The 14682-nt window shown below is 53.2% G+C and overlaps 1 protein-coding gene across 1 annotated transcript in view; it reads left to right on the plus strand.

Annotated features, from left to right (window-relative positions):
- The first annotated feature begins 2753 nt into the window (after nucleotides 1-2753).
- LOC132574394 (zinc finger protein 436-like) overlaps nucleotides 2754-14682 on the plus strand; it is a 37617-nt gene continuing 25688 nt past the window's right edge. Inside the window, exons 1-5 of the mRNA XM_060242757.1 lie at nucleotides 2754-2912; nucleotides 7191-7667; nucleotides 7935-8049; nucleotides 10069-10133; nucleotides 10355-10481. Coding sequence (XP_060098740.1) covers nucleotides 7245-7667; nucleotides 7935-8049; nucleotides 10069-10133; nucleotides 10355-10481 — 730 coding nt within the window. The 5' untranslated portion in view covers nucleotides 2754-2912; nucleotides 7191-7244. The remainder of the gene's footprint in view (nucleotides 2913-7190; nucleotides 7668-7934; nucleotides 8050-10068; nucleotides 10134-10354; nucleotides 10482-14682) is intronic.

Genomic DNA, 14682 nt, shown 5'->3' on the forward strand with positions numbered 1-14682 from the left:
ATGCACATTGGGGCCAAGAATCCCAGCTACAAATGCAAGTTCATGGGGCGTGAACTGGCAGAGACTGACCAAGAGAGAGATCTTGGGGTCGTGGTAGATGACTCACTGAAAATGTCAAGACAGTGTGCGTTTGCAATAAAAAAAGGCCAACGCCATGCTGGGAATTATTAGGAAGGGAATTGAAAACAAATCAGCCAGTATCATAATGCCCCTGTATAAATCGATGGTGCGGTCTCATTTGGAGTACTGTGTGCAGTTCTGGTTGCCGCACCTCAAAAAGGATATTATAGCATTGGAGAAAGTCCAGAGAAGGGCAACTAGAATGATTAAAGGGCTGGAGCACTTTCCCTATGAAGAAAGGTTGAAACGCTTGGGACTCTTTAGCTTGGAGAAACGTCGACTGAGGGGTGACATGATAGAGGTTTACAAGATAATGCATGGGATGGAGAAAGTAGAGAAAGAAGTACTTTTCTCCCTTTCTCACAATACAAGAACTTGTGGGCATTCGATGAAATTGCTGAGCAGACAGGTTAAAACGGATAAAAGGAAGTACTTCTTCACCCAAAGGGTGATTAACATGTGGAATTCACTGCCACAGAAGGTGGTGGCGGCCACAAGTATAGCCACCTTCAAGAAGGGTTTAGATAAAACTATGGAGCACAGGTCCATCAGTGGCTATTAGCCACAGTGTATTTGTGTATATAAAAATTTTTGCCACTGTGACACAGAGTGTTGGACTTGATGGGCCGTTGGCCTGATCCAACATGGCTTCTCTTATGTTCTGGCTGGTTTCCTACTTCTAATATATTTGAAGAAATTTTTATTGTCGGTCTTTATGTTTTTTGCAATATGCTCCTCATAGAGATTCTCTTGAAACATGCAAAAGTATCAACCGAGGGTGCGTGTCGTCACATCTTCAGTTTTGGCAATGGCTGCATCACATCGTTGAATTCAACTATATCTGTGAACTGGCAGAAACACTTAAAGATCATCCAATTTCTGCATATTTTACGCGCATTGATTTAATTTTGATTTGAAGTGAAATAATATATTTTAGCTCGGAAGTGTTTGGCACATTGTTGTGAATTTATAACATCACAAAGTGTTTTATTTGCAATTGTACAGCCTTATTTCATGTTTGTTTGCAAAATTAGGACCAGGCAGCCCTCTTTGCAGCCCCCAAACCAGAAGTAAGGAGGAAAGCTGCCACTGGACATGGGCCTTCCTAGCTTGCTTAAAGATTTGACCATGCGTGAATTACTGAGGCCAATTACCTGATGATGGAAGGGACTGTCGCTCTACTGTAAGGGAAAAGAGAGCCCCCCCCCTCCAATGCAGCTTGTGCTTGTAAGTCTCAGTGCTCCACTGGGAGGCTTGGCAGAAAAAACAACCAGAACAACCCTGTGAAGTAGGCCAGTCTGCATGTTCAACACCCACTTATGGAGAGGATTTTCTAAAATAAAAACTTTCTGTCCTTGTCAGTCCTGTTCACCACATCAACTGTGACTTCCCCTGCCCACTTCCTGCCTTGGAGGAAAGGAGAGGGTGCTCCAAACGGCAGTGGGGAGACCAGGAAGCCCCAGCATCAAAGACTTCCCTGTGAAGGACACAGGAGGTCAGCTCCTGTTGCCCTCTGGCCCATTCGGTCAAGTAATGAGGTGGCCTTGTCAATCTTATAGACAGGAATCACTTTGGGGGAGGGGGGGGGGGCTCAGCAACAGAGAATCTGATTTGCCTGCAGAACAGCCCCAGTCCAGTCGCCAGTTTAAAAGGCCAGGTACATGCAAGACAGCGGCTGCTGGTTAGAATGATGGACACTCTTGAGAGATGAAGGGTCCTTCAGCATAAGGCAGAGCGCCCCTTCCTCCTTCCACGGCCCAGAGGTTCATGGCTCAGTGGTAGCAGAGCTCCCTGGTTCAATCCTGGCACCTCCAGTTAAACAGACCAGGCAGTGGGTGATGCAAAAGACCTCGGCCTGAGACCCTGCAGAGCTGCTGCCGGTCTGAGCAGACAACACTGGCTGTGATGGGCCCCAGGGCTGGGCGGCTGCCTGAGAGCACTGAGGACTAGCACCGTCTGCAGGCTGAAAGGAAAAGTGGGATTAGGGGAGGGGGGGCTGTGGCTCAGGGGCAGAGCATCCCCTTGGCGTGCAGAATGTCTCCTGTCCAGACTGGGGGGAGAAAGTGATGTGAAAGACTCGTGAGGTCCTGGGGGGGCCTGCCAGGTTGAGTGGACACTGGTCTGGATGGATGTGGGGGGGGGGGGCCTCTGGGCTCTGATTTAGTGGAAGGCAGCTTCCAGAATGCAAGGGGGAAACAGCTGCTGTGCTGCCTGCCTAGGATTCTGGGCAGGGATGTGATGCTTGCGGGGGCATCCCAGAGGGCTCATGTGCCCCCCCTCCACCATTTCAAAGACTGACCCTCCCCCCCTCGTTTGCAAGAGAAGAACCCTCCTTCCTTCTGCCCCCGGTGCAAGGAGGCCCCTCCCAGGCGTCTGCAACGAGGCAGGAAGGCTGCAAGGCTGAGCTCTCCCCGCAAAAGGGGCAGGATTATTTTGTTGTTGTTCTGCAACCCAAAGCGGTCCCGCCCCACGGAGAGGCGTCCGGGAGAGCTGCAGTCCCGGCAGAGCAGAGGCCGGGCCCAGGGGGCGCTGGAGCGCCTTCCAAAGCACTTCTGCTCCGGAACTGAAGGGGAGGAAGGCTTGCATGCCCGGCCCGGCCTTTGCAAAGGGAGCCCCCGAACGGAAGGCGTGCAAGCTCTGCTGCCGGGGGTGGGGTGCTGCGGCGGTGGGGCAGGAGGGGCCGAAGGGAAGAGCAGCAGCCGGGCCTCCTGCGACCCTCCCCCGGTTGCAAAAGCAGCAGCAGCAGCTCCGAGCGCCACGAGGGCCGGAGGAGGGGAAGGCGAGGCGGCCAGGTAGGGAAGGGGGCCTTGCAGCACCCAAGGGAGATGGGGGGGGGAGGAGGAGGCGCGCCTGGAGCCCCCGGGACGCTGCTGCCGCTGCCAAGAGGATCAAGAAGGGCCCTTTGCCATTCCGCAGACTCCATCCCCTTCCTCCCGCACGTCTTCTGCTGCACCCCCCCCCGCCCCCTTTCCCCGCACACCTGAACTGCCCGGGACCAGCTGAGAGCCAGTGGGGTGTCGTGCGGTGAATGCAGGGACTCTGATCTGGGAGAGCCGGGTTCGATCCCCCCCTCCTCCACGGAAGCCTTTATGGGCCTGGGTCCTTCTGTCAGGTCCCCCCGTGGTGTGTGGACGGGTGAGGGGGGGTTGGGAAGGTGAAGAGGGGGCTATTCTGGGCCGTGCCTGGATTGAACCCCAAACCAGAGTGGTCGCTGGCAGTTAGTTACGGCCCTTTCCCACTGACCAGCAAACTAGCATACAACCTAATGAGGATGCTTAAGAGATGCAAGGACCAAACAGGGATAGCAAGCTCAGTTTACCTGGTCACCATTTGTTTGGATTTAATTCTGGGGAGAATCATAGAGATTGAAATACCAGAATTGGAGATGGATATGTAAATGTATCTTCGTAACTGTGGAATGTTGAGAGTAATTAACTGAGCCCCTGTGGTTACGTGAGTCTCCTCAAGGCAGTTTGCTGGAGATCTACCAGGAGAACCCCGCTGTTCAAAGGCCCCGTGGCTTCTGAAAGAGGTGCTCTTGCCTAACCCTTCAGGTCTAATGAAGAGATACCATCAGTTCAGGACCCCTTCTTTACATAATCCTCACGAATTCTCCTAGCTGCCGCCATAAATTTAACACAATTAACTGTGAATTGGGGGTTAAAATCTGTTAACAGCGTGTTGTGAATTTATAACATCACAAAGTGTTTTATTTGCGATTGTACAGCCTTATTTTCTGTTTGTTTGCAAAATTAGGACCAGGCAGCCCTCTTTCGGCCCCCAAACCAGAATTAAGAGGAAAGCTGCCACTGAACGTGGGCCTTCCTTGCATTCTTAAAGATTTGACCGTGCATGAATTAGTGAGGCCAATTACCTGCTTATGGAAGGGACTGTCGCTCCACTGTAAGGGTAAAGAGAGCCCCCCCCCCCCCCGCCCATGCAGCGTGTGCTTGTAAGCATCATTGCCCCACTGGGAGGCTTGGTGAAAAAACAACCAGAACAACCCTGTGAAGTAGGCCAGTCTGCATGTTCAACACCCACTTATGGAGAGGATTTTTTAAAATAAAAACTTTCTGTCCTTGCCGATCCTGTTCACCACATCAGCTGTGACTTTCCCGGCGCACTTCCTGCCTTGGAGGAAAGGAGACGGGGCCTTGAACTGCAGAGGGGAGACCAGGAAGACACAAAGACGTCCCTGCAAAGGATGCAGGAGGTCAGCTCCTGTTGCCCTCTGGCCCTTTTGGTTGAGTAACGAGGCGGCCTGGTAAATCTTATATATAGGAATTGCTTTGGGGGGGGGGGGGGAGAGAAATGCAATAGGGATGGGGGCTCAGCAACAGAGACTCTGATTTGCCTGCAGAAGAGCCCCAGTCCAGTCGCCAGTTTAAAAGGTCAAGTACATGCAAGAGAGCAGCTGCCAGTCACAACGATGGGCACTTGAGAGATTAATGGTCCTTCAGCATAAGGCAGAGCGCCCCTTCCTCCTTCCACGGCCCAGAGGCTCATGGCTCAGTGGTAGCAGAGCATACCTGGCACCTCCAGTTAAACGGATGTGAAAGACCTCGGCCTGAGACCCTGGAGAGCTGCTGCTGGTCTGAGCAGACAACACTGACTGTGATGGGCCCCAGGGCTGGGCGGCTGCCTGAGAGCACTGAGGACTAGCACCGTCTGTAGGCTGAAAGGAAAGCTGGGATTTGAGGAGCGGGGGCTGTGGTTCAAGGGAAGAGCATCCGCTTGGCGTGTCCAGATTGGGGGGAGGAAGTGATATGAAAGACTAGCAAGGTCCTGGGGGAGCCCTGCCAGGTTGAGTGGACACTGGCCTGGATGGACGGGGGTGGGGGGGGGCTCTGATTTAGTGGAACGCGGCTCCCAGAATGCAAGGGGAAAACAGCTGCCGGGCTGCCTGCCTAGGATTCTGGCCACAGAAGTGATGCTTGGGGGGGCATCCCAGAGGGCTCATGTCCCCTCCCACCATTTCAAAGACTGACCCCCCCCCCCCTCGTTTGCAAGAGAAGAACCCTCCTTCCTTCTGCCCCCGGTGCAAGGAGGCCCCTCCCAGGCGTCTGCAACGAGGCAGGAAGGCTGCAAGGCTGAGCTCTCCCCACAAAAGGGGCAGGATTATTTTGTTGTCCTGCAACGCAAAGCGGTCCCGCCCCACGGAGAGGCGTGTGGAAGAGCTGCAGTCCCGGCAGAGCAGAGGCCGGACCCAGGGGGCGCTGGAGCCCCTTCCCTAGCCGGAATCCAGGAAGGGAAGGGGAGGAAGGCGTGCATGCCCAGGCCGGCCTTTGCAAAGGGGCCCCCGGAACGGAAGACGCGCAAGCTCTGCTGCCGGAGTGGGGTGCTGCGCGGTGCGGCAGGAGGGGCCGAAGGAGAGAGCAGCAGCCGGGCCTCCTGCGACCCTCCCCCGGTTGCAAGAGAAGAACCCTCCTTCCTTCTGCCCTCGGTGCAAGGAGGCCCCTCCCAGGCGTCTGCAACGAGGCAGGAAGGCTGCAAGGCTGAGCTCTCCCTGCAAAAGGGGCAGGATATTTTTTTTCCTTCTGCAACCCAAAGCGGTCCCGCCCCACGGAGAGGCGTCTGGGAGAGCTGCAGTCCCGGCAGAGCAGAGGCCGGACCCAGGGGGCGCTGGAGCCCCTTTCATATCCAGGAAGGGGAGGGGAGGAAGGCGTGCATGCCCGGGCCCGGCATTTGCAAAGGGGCCCCCGGAACGGAAGACGTGCAAGCTCTGCTGCTGGGGTTGGGGTGCTTCGCCGGTGGGGCAGGAGGGGCCGAAGGGAAGAGCAGCAGCCGGGCCTCCTGCGACCCTCCCCCCCCCCCCCCCCGTTGCAAAGGCTGCAGCAGCTCCGAGCGCCACGAGGGCCGGAGGAGGGGAAGGCGAGGCGGCCAGGTAGGGCAGGGGGCCTTGCAGCACCCAAGGGAGACGGGGGGGGTGAGGCGCGCCTGGAGCCCCCTGGATGCTGCTGCGGCCAAGAGCGCCGAGGGCCCCCCGGCCATTCCCCAGACTCCATCCCTTCCTCCCGCACGTCTTCTGCTGCACCCCCCCCCCCGCCCCCTTTCCCCGCACACCTGAACTGCCCGGGACCAGCTGAGAGCCAGTGGGGTGTCCTGCGGTTAATGCAGGGGCTCTGATCTGGGAGAGCCGGGTTCGATCCCCCCCTCCTCCAGGGAAGCCTTTATGGGCCTGGGTCCTTCTGACACTTCAGGCTTGAGGGGTCACCCGTCAGTGCCCCCCGTGGTGTGTGGGCGGGTGAGGGGGGGCAGGGAAGGTGAAGAGGGGGCTATTCTAGGCCCTGCCTGGGTTGACCCCAAACCAGAGTGGTCGCTGGCGGCTACTTATGGCCCTTTCCCACCGACCAGCAAACTAGCATACGACATAATGAAGATGCTTTAGAGATGCAAGGACCAAACAGGGATAGCAAGCTCAGTTCACCTGGTCACCATTTGTTTGGATTTAATTCTGGGGAGAATCATAGGGAAGTAAATATCAGAATTGGTGATGGATATGTAAATGTATCTTCGTAACTGTGGAATGTTGAGAGTAATTAACTGAGCCCCTGTGGTTATGTGAGTAGCCCCTGCAACTGCCTTGAGAGTCTCCTTCTAGTTGTGATGAGAGCCATGAGGAGCTGGTTTTCAGCCTCCCCAAAAGACATGTTTGCTGGAGATCTAACAGGTGAACCCCGCAGTTCAAAGGGGGGCCCCCATGGCTTTTGAAAGAGCTGCTCTCGCCTAGGACCTCAGGTCTATTGCAGAGATACAGACAACAGTTAAGGGGTCACCAGTCCCCCTGGTCCTTTTGGGGCCCCAGTTTAACTTAAGAATTAGCCCCTTGGACAGACTGAACCCATGTACTGAGAGGCTAAGCTTGTAACGCCCTTTAGGAGCCAAACAGAGACCATTAACTTTCCCAGAGAACTCAGGAAGCATCTCTAAAATAGCTTGCTATGTCATACAACAAAATTATTTTAAACCATGTTTATAAACCACAAGAAGCACTTTAGTTCTCATCCACCAGGGCAATTCTCATTCGCTTTCCTTGTGACATGTGACTGTCTGTATCTCTTTACAGTCAGGTGACTAAAGGCATCTCTATCCGGTCGGAGGTGACCCAAGAGAAGGGGAGGGAGATGGAAGAGCAGGACCCAGAAGGAGCTGCAGCTGGCAAGACAGCAAGCAAAGGCCCCCCTCCCACCCAAGCTGGGGGTGGTGGTGAAGGCTGGGAAAGCCCCATGCCAGAGACACCTTCTCAGGTCGCAGAGATCTCAGAGGTGCATGGCCAACACTTCCGGCAGTTCCAGTACCGTGAGGCTGGTGGGCCCCGAGAGGTTTGCAGCCGGCTCCATCGACTCTGCAGCCACTGGCTGAAGCCAGAGAGGAACTCCAAGAAGCAGATGGTGGACCTGGTGATCCTGGAGAGGTTCCTAGCCCTCCTGCCCCAGGAAATGCAGCGCTGGGTCAGGGAATGTGGGCCGGAGACCAGTTCCCAGGCGGTGGCCTTGGCCGAAGGCTTCCTCCTGAGTCAGGCCGAGGAGGAGAGGCAGGCAGAGCAGGTGAGGGGGTTTCCTCCAGCTGTGTCCAATTCAAGCAAGGATATCAGACCTCATCCTAAAGTTTCCCTGAGAGATATTTGCCCTAGTGTTAATCTTCCACATGGGAGCTTTAACAGCCTCCTTCCGTAGCCTCCTCTGCTAGAGAATTTCTTCTCTCTCCAGACAACTCACTGGGTCTGCTGATGGAAGAGTGGGAGTGGGGCAGGATCCCTTGCTTGGTCTCTTCTCCGTTCCATCTCTTCCCCTTCTCACTCGCTGCTCTTTCAGATGTGGAGACCATCCTTGGAGAGAGAAGCTCCATTCCCTGAGGCAGAACGAGTTTCCTTGGAGGAAGGGCAGAGGGCGCAGGCCCAGGAGGGTGCCCAAGATCCCCTCTCTTGTGGTAAGGTCTCATTCTGCCTGTTTACACTTGGGGCACTCCCTGAATGTGGTGGGTGGAGAGTTCAGGTCAGGAAAAGAATTCAGGACTTCTGCACATATCACTGAATGTCCACTGACCGTCATTCTTCTGAAAGGGGATTAATGTAATGTAATGTAAAATTTTATTTATATCCCGCCCTCCCCCGCCGAAGCAGGCTCAGGGCGGCTAACAGCATTTCAAGTAAACAATACAGTATTAAAAACATTAGATTCACATTAAAATTCACATTAAAATCAATCAATAATTAAAACATTCCTAAATCAACACTGGCGGTAACCGTTATTAATCTGGCGGTAAACATTAATTCAGTTATTGGTGAACGCCTGTTTGAAGAGGGCGGTCTTGCAGGCCCTGCGGAACTGGTCTAAGTTCCGCAGGGCCCGCACCTCCTCTGGGAGTTTGTTCCAGAGTTGTGGGGCCGCAACGGAAAAGGCCCGAGTGCGGGTGCTTTGAAGTTTGACTTCTTTTGGCCCAGGGATATTCAGTCTGCTTTTCCCCACTGACCTCAGTGCTCTCTGGGGCTCATATGGGGAGAGACGGTCCCTCAGGTAGGTCGGTCCTTGGCCATATAGGGCTTTAACGGTTATGACCAGCACTTTGTACTGGATCCGGTATACGATTGGCAGCCAGTGCAGTCCGCGCAGCCCCGGCCGTATATGCTCCCATCTTGGGAGACCAAGTAACAGCCTGGCCGCCGCGTTCTGCACTAGCTGCAGCTCCCGGGTCCGGTACAGAGGCAGCCCCATGTAGAGAGCGTTACAGTAGTCCAGTCTTGAGGTGACCGTCGCGTGGATCACCATTGCTAGGTCCTGACGCTCTAGGAAAGGGGCCAACTGCCTCGCCCGCCTCAGGTGGAAGAATGCTGATTTGGCAGTGGCTGTTATCTGGGCCTCCATTGATAATGAAGGCTCCAGTAAGACGCCCAGGCTCTTTACCCGCTGCGCCGTCTTCAGCGGCACCCCATCAAAGGCCGGGAGAGATATTTCCTTCCCCAGAGTGCCACGACCCACATGGAGAACCTCTGTCTTCGCTGGATTTAACTTCAGCCCACTCAGTCTAAGCCACGTTGCAACAGCCTGCAAAGCCCGGTCCAGGTTCCCCGGGGCGGAGGCGGGCCGGCCGTCCATTAGTAGATAGAGCTGGGTGTCATCTGCGTATTGATGGCAACCCAGCCCAAATCTCCGGGCAATCTGGGCGAGGGGGCGCATATAGATGTTGACAGAATTATAGAGGGCAGTTCCTCCCCTTAATTAGAACATTCATGTCTCACCTTCCTTCCATAAGAGGAACTCAGGGGGGCTCAAAAAAGAGAAGTAAAGTTAGACAAAACTGGGCAGAGCTATTCATCCGGGAGAATACGGGGAGCCTCTGCCTTCTGGGGCAGCACTGAGCACCGAAAACCAGTTCATAAGAGCCAAATAACCATGTGGAAATTTAGCTTGTGAGCTCTCTTATTGGGGCACCTGGCAGGCCCCTGTAGGAAATCGGGTGCTGCAGGAGGGGTGGCCAGATGTGGCCTGGCATCCCAGGAGATTCGGGGAGGGCCTTGGGATGAAGCTTGGCACGGATGCTACCCTGGATTCTCCAGAAGCGCTCAAGTAAAGGCATGTCATTTCCACCCCCCCACTATTTCCACCCCCAGTCCAGACTGAAGGGCCCACTGCCAGCTGGCAGGAGAAGGGGATTCCTGGTCGTTTGGTCTGATCCAGCAGGGATGCTGTGACCTTTGGAACTCCAGAGTTCACAGGGCACATCTCAGGTCTCACAGAAGCCTGGAATATGTTGGCAGCATTTATCACCCCCTGAGGCTCATGGGTACTTCTTCTTCTGCCTCTCCCAGAATTTAGTAAAAGGTTGTGTTGAGTGTACACGGGGCAAGGTTTCCAGCTTCTGGGAAGGGAGTGTGTGAAGCGAGGAACAAACAAGCAACTGGAAGAGGATGTCACAACCAACACCCTTCCTCCTTTCTCTTCCTAACAGGCAGTGGAGAGACGCTGTTGAGTCATTCCAGAGGTGTGGAAACAGCTGCTTTACCTCCAGTCCAGGTAGGGGAAATGAGCAGGGGACAGCCTGGGTTCCCTCCTACTTTCTCAAGGGTGTTTTTCTTCCTGCAGTTTCTACAGTGGTCCAGGTGAGAGAGGCTCTGAATACCACTACTTTGACCTATGCCAAGACATACATCCCGTTCCATCCTAGACTGCTCCCTTCCAATGAGCAGTCTCCGCCTGGCATCATCCCTGATGAGGGAATCTGCTTTTTCTTCCAGTGCCCCTTTTCCTTTGAGGAGGTGTCCATCTATTTCACCCTAGCAGAATGGGACCTGCTGGATCCGGGCCAGAAAACTCTCTACAGGGAAGTCATGCGGGAGAACTATCTGAGCGTAGTCTCTCTGGGTAAGGAGGATCTCCCACAGGTGCCAAAGGTGTGAATTGCTCCACATGGGATAATGCATGAATCAAACTATTGCACAGCAATGCATCGTTTTGAGGCCTCTCCAGATACTTGCCGAGGGGCAACTGAGGCCAGTGTTGTGGCCATCACCCCTAACCAGAGATGGTGTCCTGGCCAGAGGCAAGGATAAGGATTAGAGCCAGCAAGCCAGACATGTTCAGGTGCTCGCACAGATTCCAGAAATTAGTCTCAGAAGTCCACAGACCGAAAGTGCACAAGCCAAAGGGTCGTTACCAGAAGGGGTAAACCAGAGAGTGTAGCCTGGAGGTCCAAGGGTCCTGCACAAGCTTTAGAGTCACAAAGCTGAAGTCAAAGTCCAAGATCAAACACAGAAAAGGTCAGGTGTTGTGGTAACAAAATCTAAGAGGATGACTTGTTGCTTCCACAACATGCAGGCTCCCACCAATTCTGCCGTTGAACAACTCTTGCTGTTAAAAAGTTTCCCCTAATATCCAGCATGTACGTTCCCTCTCTTAATTTAAACCTGTTATTACAAGTTGTGACGGAACCGGCCCGATTCTGCCTTCAGACCCGGTCCCGTCAACTCCCTATTGAGTCGCCAACTCCTGGAGGGAGCTATTTCTCCTCCAGCCACTTGGGCTCGCTGCCACCACCTGCTCAGTCTAGGGGTTCAGATTGAGAGGAACAGGACTCCCAATCCCCCTCTCCAGCTCTGAGGCCAGGCCTCAAGGTCCTCTGCCACCCTGTACTTGGGTATCACAGAGACCACAGCACTTCTTCGGGGAACCCCTGGAGGATTGACACCTTATCCAACTGCATGCCTTCCCCCTTCCCCGGGGCCCCCTTCATAAAGCAGCGTGGTCTAAGCGGTTGGGGATCTATGTGGTACAGAGTTTGACTGCCAGCATTCAAAACAGTAAAAATGTTTAATAAGAAGAGAAATAAAAAAACAAAAACAGTCACATGTAAAAGTTTAGCTCAGCACCTAATCAGCAACAAGAAGGGCAAATAAAAGGTGGATTTAAACGCATCCTCTCGTCCCTGGTGTAAACTTGGTCTACCGTGTGAATTACTTATTCGGTCTGACTGCCTGGGGTCCTCCTCCTCTTGGGTAGGCCTCTCCCACAGTCAGGTGCCCACAGACTCACAACCTCTCTCTTGGAGGGCCAGCTGCAAAACTGCCCTTTTCCTGCCTAATTCAAATAAAAAGAACCAAAAGAACTTCCTGCCTCTCTAGGAGGCTTTCCCCCTAGAGTTGCTGGTTTAACTCCAGAAGGGAGGAGGGAATGAGGGGAAGGCTAAAGAACTTCCCCCTAGAGTTGATGGTTTAACTCCGGAAGGGAGGGGGGGGAGTGAAGGGAAGACTAGGCCGCACAGCCTGCCTAGTAGTTTCATGTTCCCCTCCAACCAAGCACCAACATTAACCAAGTCCCCCTCCTTAAATTCTGAGCCGGAGGGGTTGCCTTCTACAGAGGTGACCCCGTAGCCGAATCCAACCAAACAAGGAGAAACCCATTAACCAAAATATTACACAAACATTCAGGTATTTCTCCAATACATGAAGGCTGACACCTTAAGCGTCACCATCCTTTCTGGACAGAAAGTCTGCGATCACATTGTGGCGTCCAGCAATGTGCTCGATCTTCATATTGTACTCCTGAATCCTCCAGGACCATCTCTGCAATTTAGAATTGGTGTTCTTCATAGTCTGTAACCATTGCAGAGAGGAGTGGTCAGTCAGGAGGGTGAACTCTTGTCCCCACAAATAAGGGCGAAGTTTATCTAGCGCCCATACAACTGCTAGACACTCTTTTTGTACTGAGGACAGGTTCTTTTCTCGAGGAATGAGCTTCCTGCTCAGGTAAGCTACAGGATGTTTGGTCCCATCCCAGTCCTGCATCAAAACAGCCCCAATCCCATGGTCTGAGGCATCGGTGGCAACAAAGAACCTTTTATCAAAGTCTGGAGCTTTGAGTACCGGCACTTTGGGGCCTCCCACTTTTGGATTGCCTCCACTTTGTCCCTTTGTGATGAAGGCTGACTTGGCCCTTGCCTCAGACTCCAATTCCATTTGCCAGTAACCTTTGCACAAGTCCACAGTAGATATCACCCTAGCTGAGCCTAGCATATCCAGCAGGGTATCTATCCTGGCATAGGATATGCATCTGGTTTTGTGATGCTGTTTAATTTTCGGTAGTCCACACAAAACCTAATTGAGCCATCTGGTTTGGCCACCAACACCACTGGAGCTGCCCACGAACTTACTGAGGGTTGGATGACTCCCATCCTCAGCATCTCTTGGACCTTCCTCCGGATATCTGCCAGCAGCTTACCATTGACTCTGTAAGGGGGGCACCTGATAGGCCCATGAGTACCTGTGTCACTCCCATGTCTTGCCAGGCCTGTTCTTCCTGGCTCTTTCTTGAAAATATCCTTAAACTGGTGCAAAACCACAAGGATCTTTTCTTTGTCCGGCATAGATATAGTTTCAGACCACAACTCTTCCCACTGTACCGGTTCTGAAAAATAGGCTAGAACATCCAATGGGTCATCATCTATCATCTCAAGATTTCCTTCCTGTCTGGTTATATGCAGCACCATGCTTGACACAGTAGACAGTGGTCGCCCTGAACGCTCTGCTCTAGTTGCCCACGAACTTCTCAGGTTGAATATCGACATAGCAGCTCTCAGTGAGGTCCGTTTCCCTGAGGAAGGTAGTCTTCAAGAACACGGTGCTGGCTATACCCTCTACTGGTCAGGTAAGTCAAAGGCTGAGAGCCGCCTTTCTGGCGTTGGCTTCATGGTCAGGAACTCCATTGCCTCCAAACTCGAAAACCTGCCAACAGATCTCTCAGATTGCATCATGTCCATGCGCCTCCCACTTCAAAACAAGCAGCATGTAACACTCTTCAGCGTGTATGCCCCAACCCTTCAAGCAGATCCTGCAGAAAAGAACAAGTTCTATGCTGATCTACACAACCTCGTACGGAAGACCCCTACAGAGGACAAGGTGATCATCCTTGGCGACTTCAATGCCAGAGTAGGTAAAGACTCGGAAGCCTGGAAAGGAGTACTTGGCAAACACGGCATTGGCAACTGCAATGACAACAGGCGCCTCCTGCTAGAATTCTGCATGGAGCACCAGCTCACCATCACCAACACTATCTTCCAGCAGAAGAACAGTCTGAAGACAACCTGGATGCACCCACGGTCCAAGCACTGGCACCTTATCGACTACATTCTGGTGCGCCAGAGAGACCTTCGAGATGTCTTACACACCCGAGTAATGCCCAGTGCAGAATGTCATAAGGATCATCGTCTTGTACGCTGCAATCTCCGTCTTCACTTTAAACCCACACCCAGGAGAGGAGGTATCCCTCGGAGGAAGTTTCAGGTTGGCAGTCTCCAGTCAGCCGAAGTTAAAGCTGCCTTCCAGGCAAAACTCCAGTCAAGAATTGAGGACCCCAGTTGCCCCACAGACCCTTCTCCAGAAGCACTCTGGGAACACCTAAAAACTACCGTCCTGCAGATCTCTGAAGAAGTCCTCGGGTTCTCCACAAGGAAGAACAAGGTCTGGTTTGATGAGAACAATCAAGCGATCCAAGATTTACTGGCAAAAAAGAGATCTGCCTACCAAGCACATCTTGCTCAGCCCTCCTGTCCTGGGAAAAAAGCAACCTTTCGTGCTGTATGTAGCAACCTCCAGCGCAAGCTTCGAGACATTCAGAACGAGTGGTGGACCAAGCTTGCAGAGAGAACCCAGCTGTGTGCAGACACTGGTGATTTAAGAGGGTTCTACGAAGCCCTGAAGGCAGTATATGGTCCATCATATCAGGCTCAGAGTCCCTTACGTAGTGCAGACGACCAAGTGCTCCTCACAGACAAGGCATCCATACTGAACCGGTGGTCGGAGTATTTTCAGGTTCTCTTCAGTGCCAACCACGTAGTTCAAGATTCAGCAATCCACCTCACCCCACTTCAACCAGTGAAAACAGAGTTGGATGAGATCCCCACCGTAGAAGAGACTGTTAAAGCCATCAAGCAACTGAAAAGTGGCAAGGCAGCAGGAGTTGATGGAATTCCACCAGAGATCTGGAAGCATGGGGGCACAGTACTACATAGCTCACTTCACAAAGTACTTGTCACCTGCTGGGAACAAGGCAAATTACCACAGGACTTTCA

This window comes from Heteronotia binoei, chromosome 6 (genome assembly GCF_032191835.1).
Source record: "Heteronotia binoei isolate CCM8104 ecotype False Entrance Well chromosome 6, APGP_CSIRO_Hbin_v1, whole genome shotgun sequence".
NCBI classification, from domain to species: Eukaryota; Metazoa; Chordata; class Lepidosauria; order Squamata; family Gekkonidae; genus Heteronotia; species Heteronotia binoei.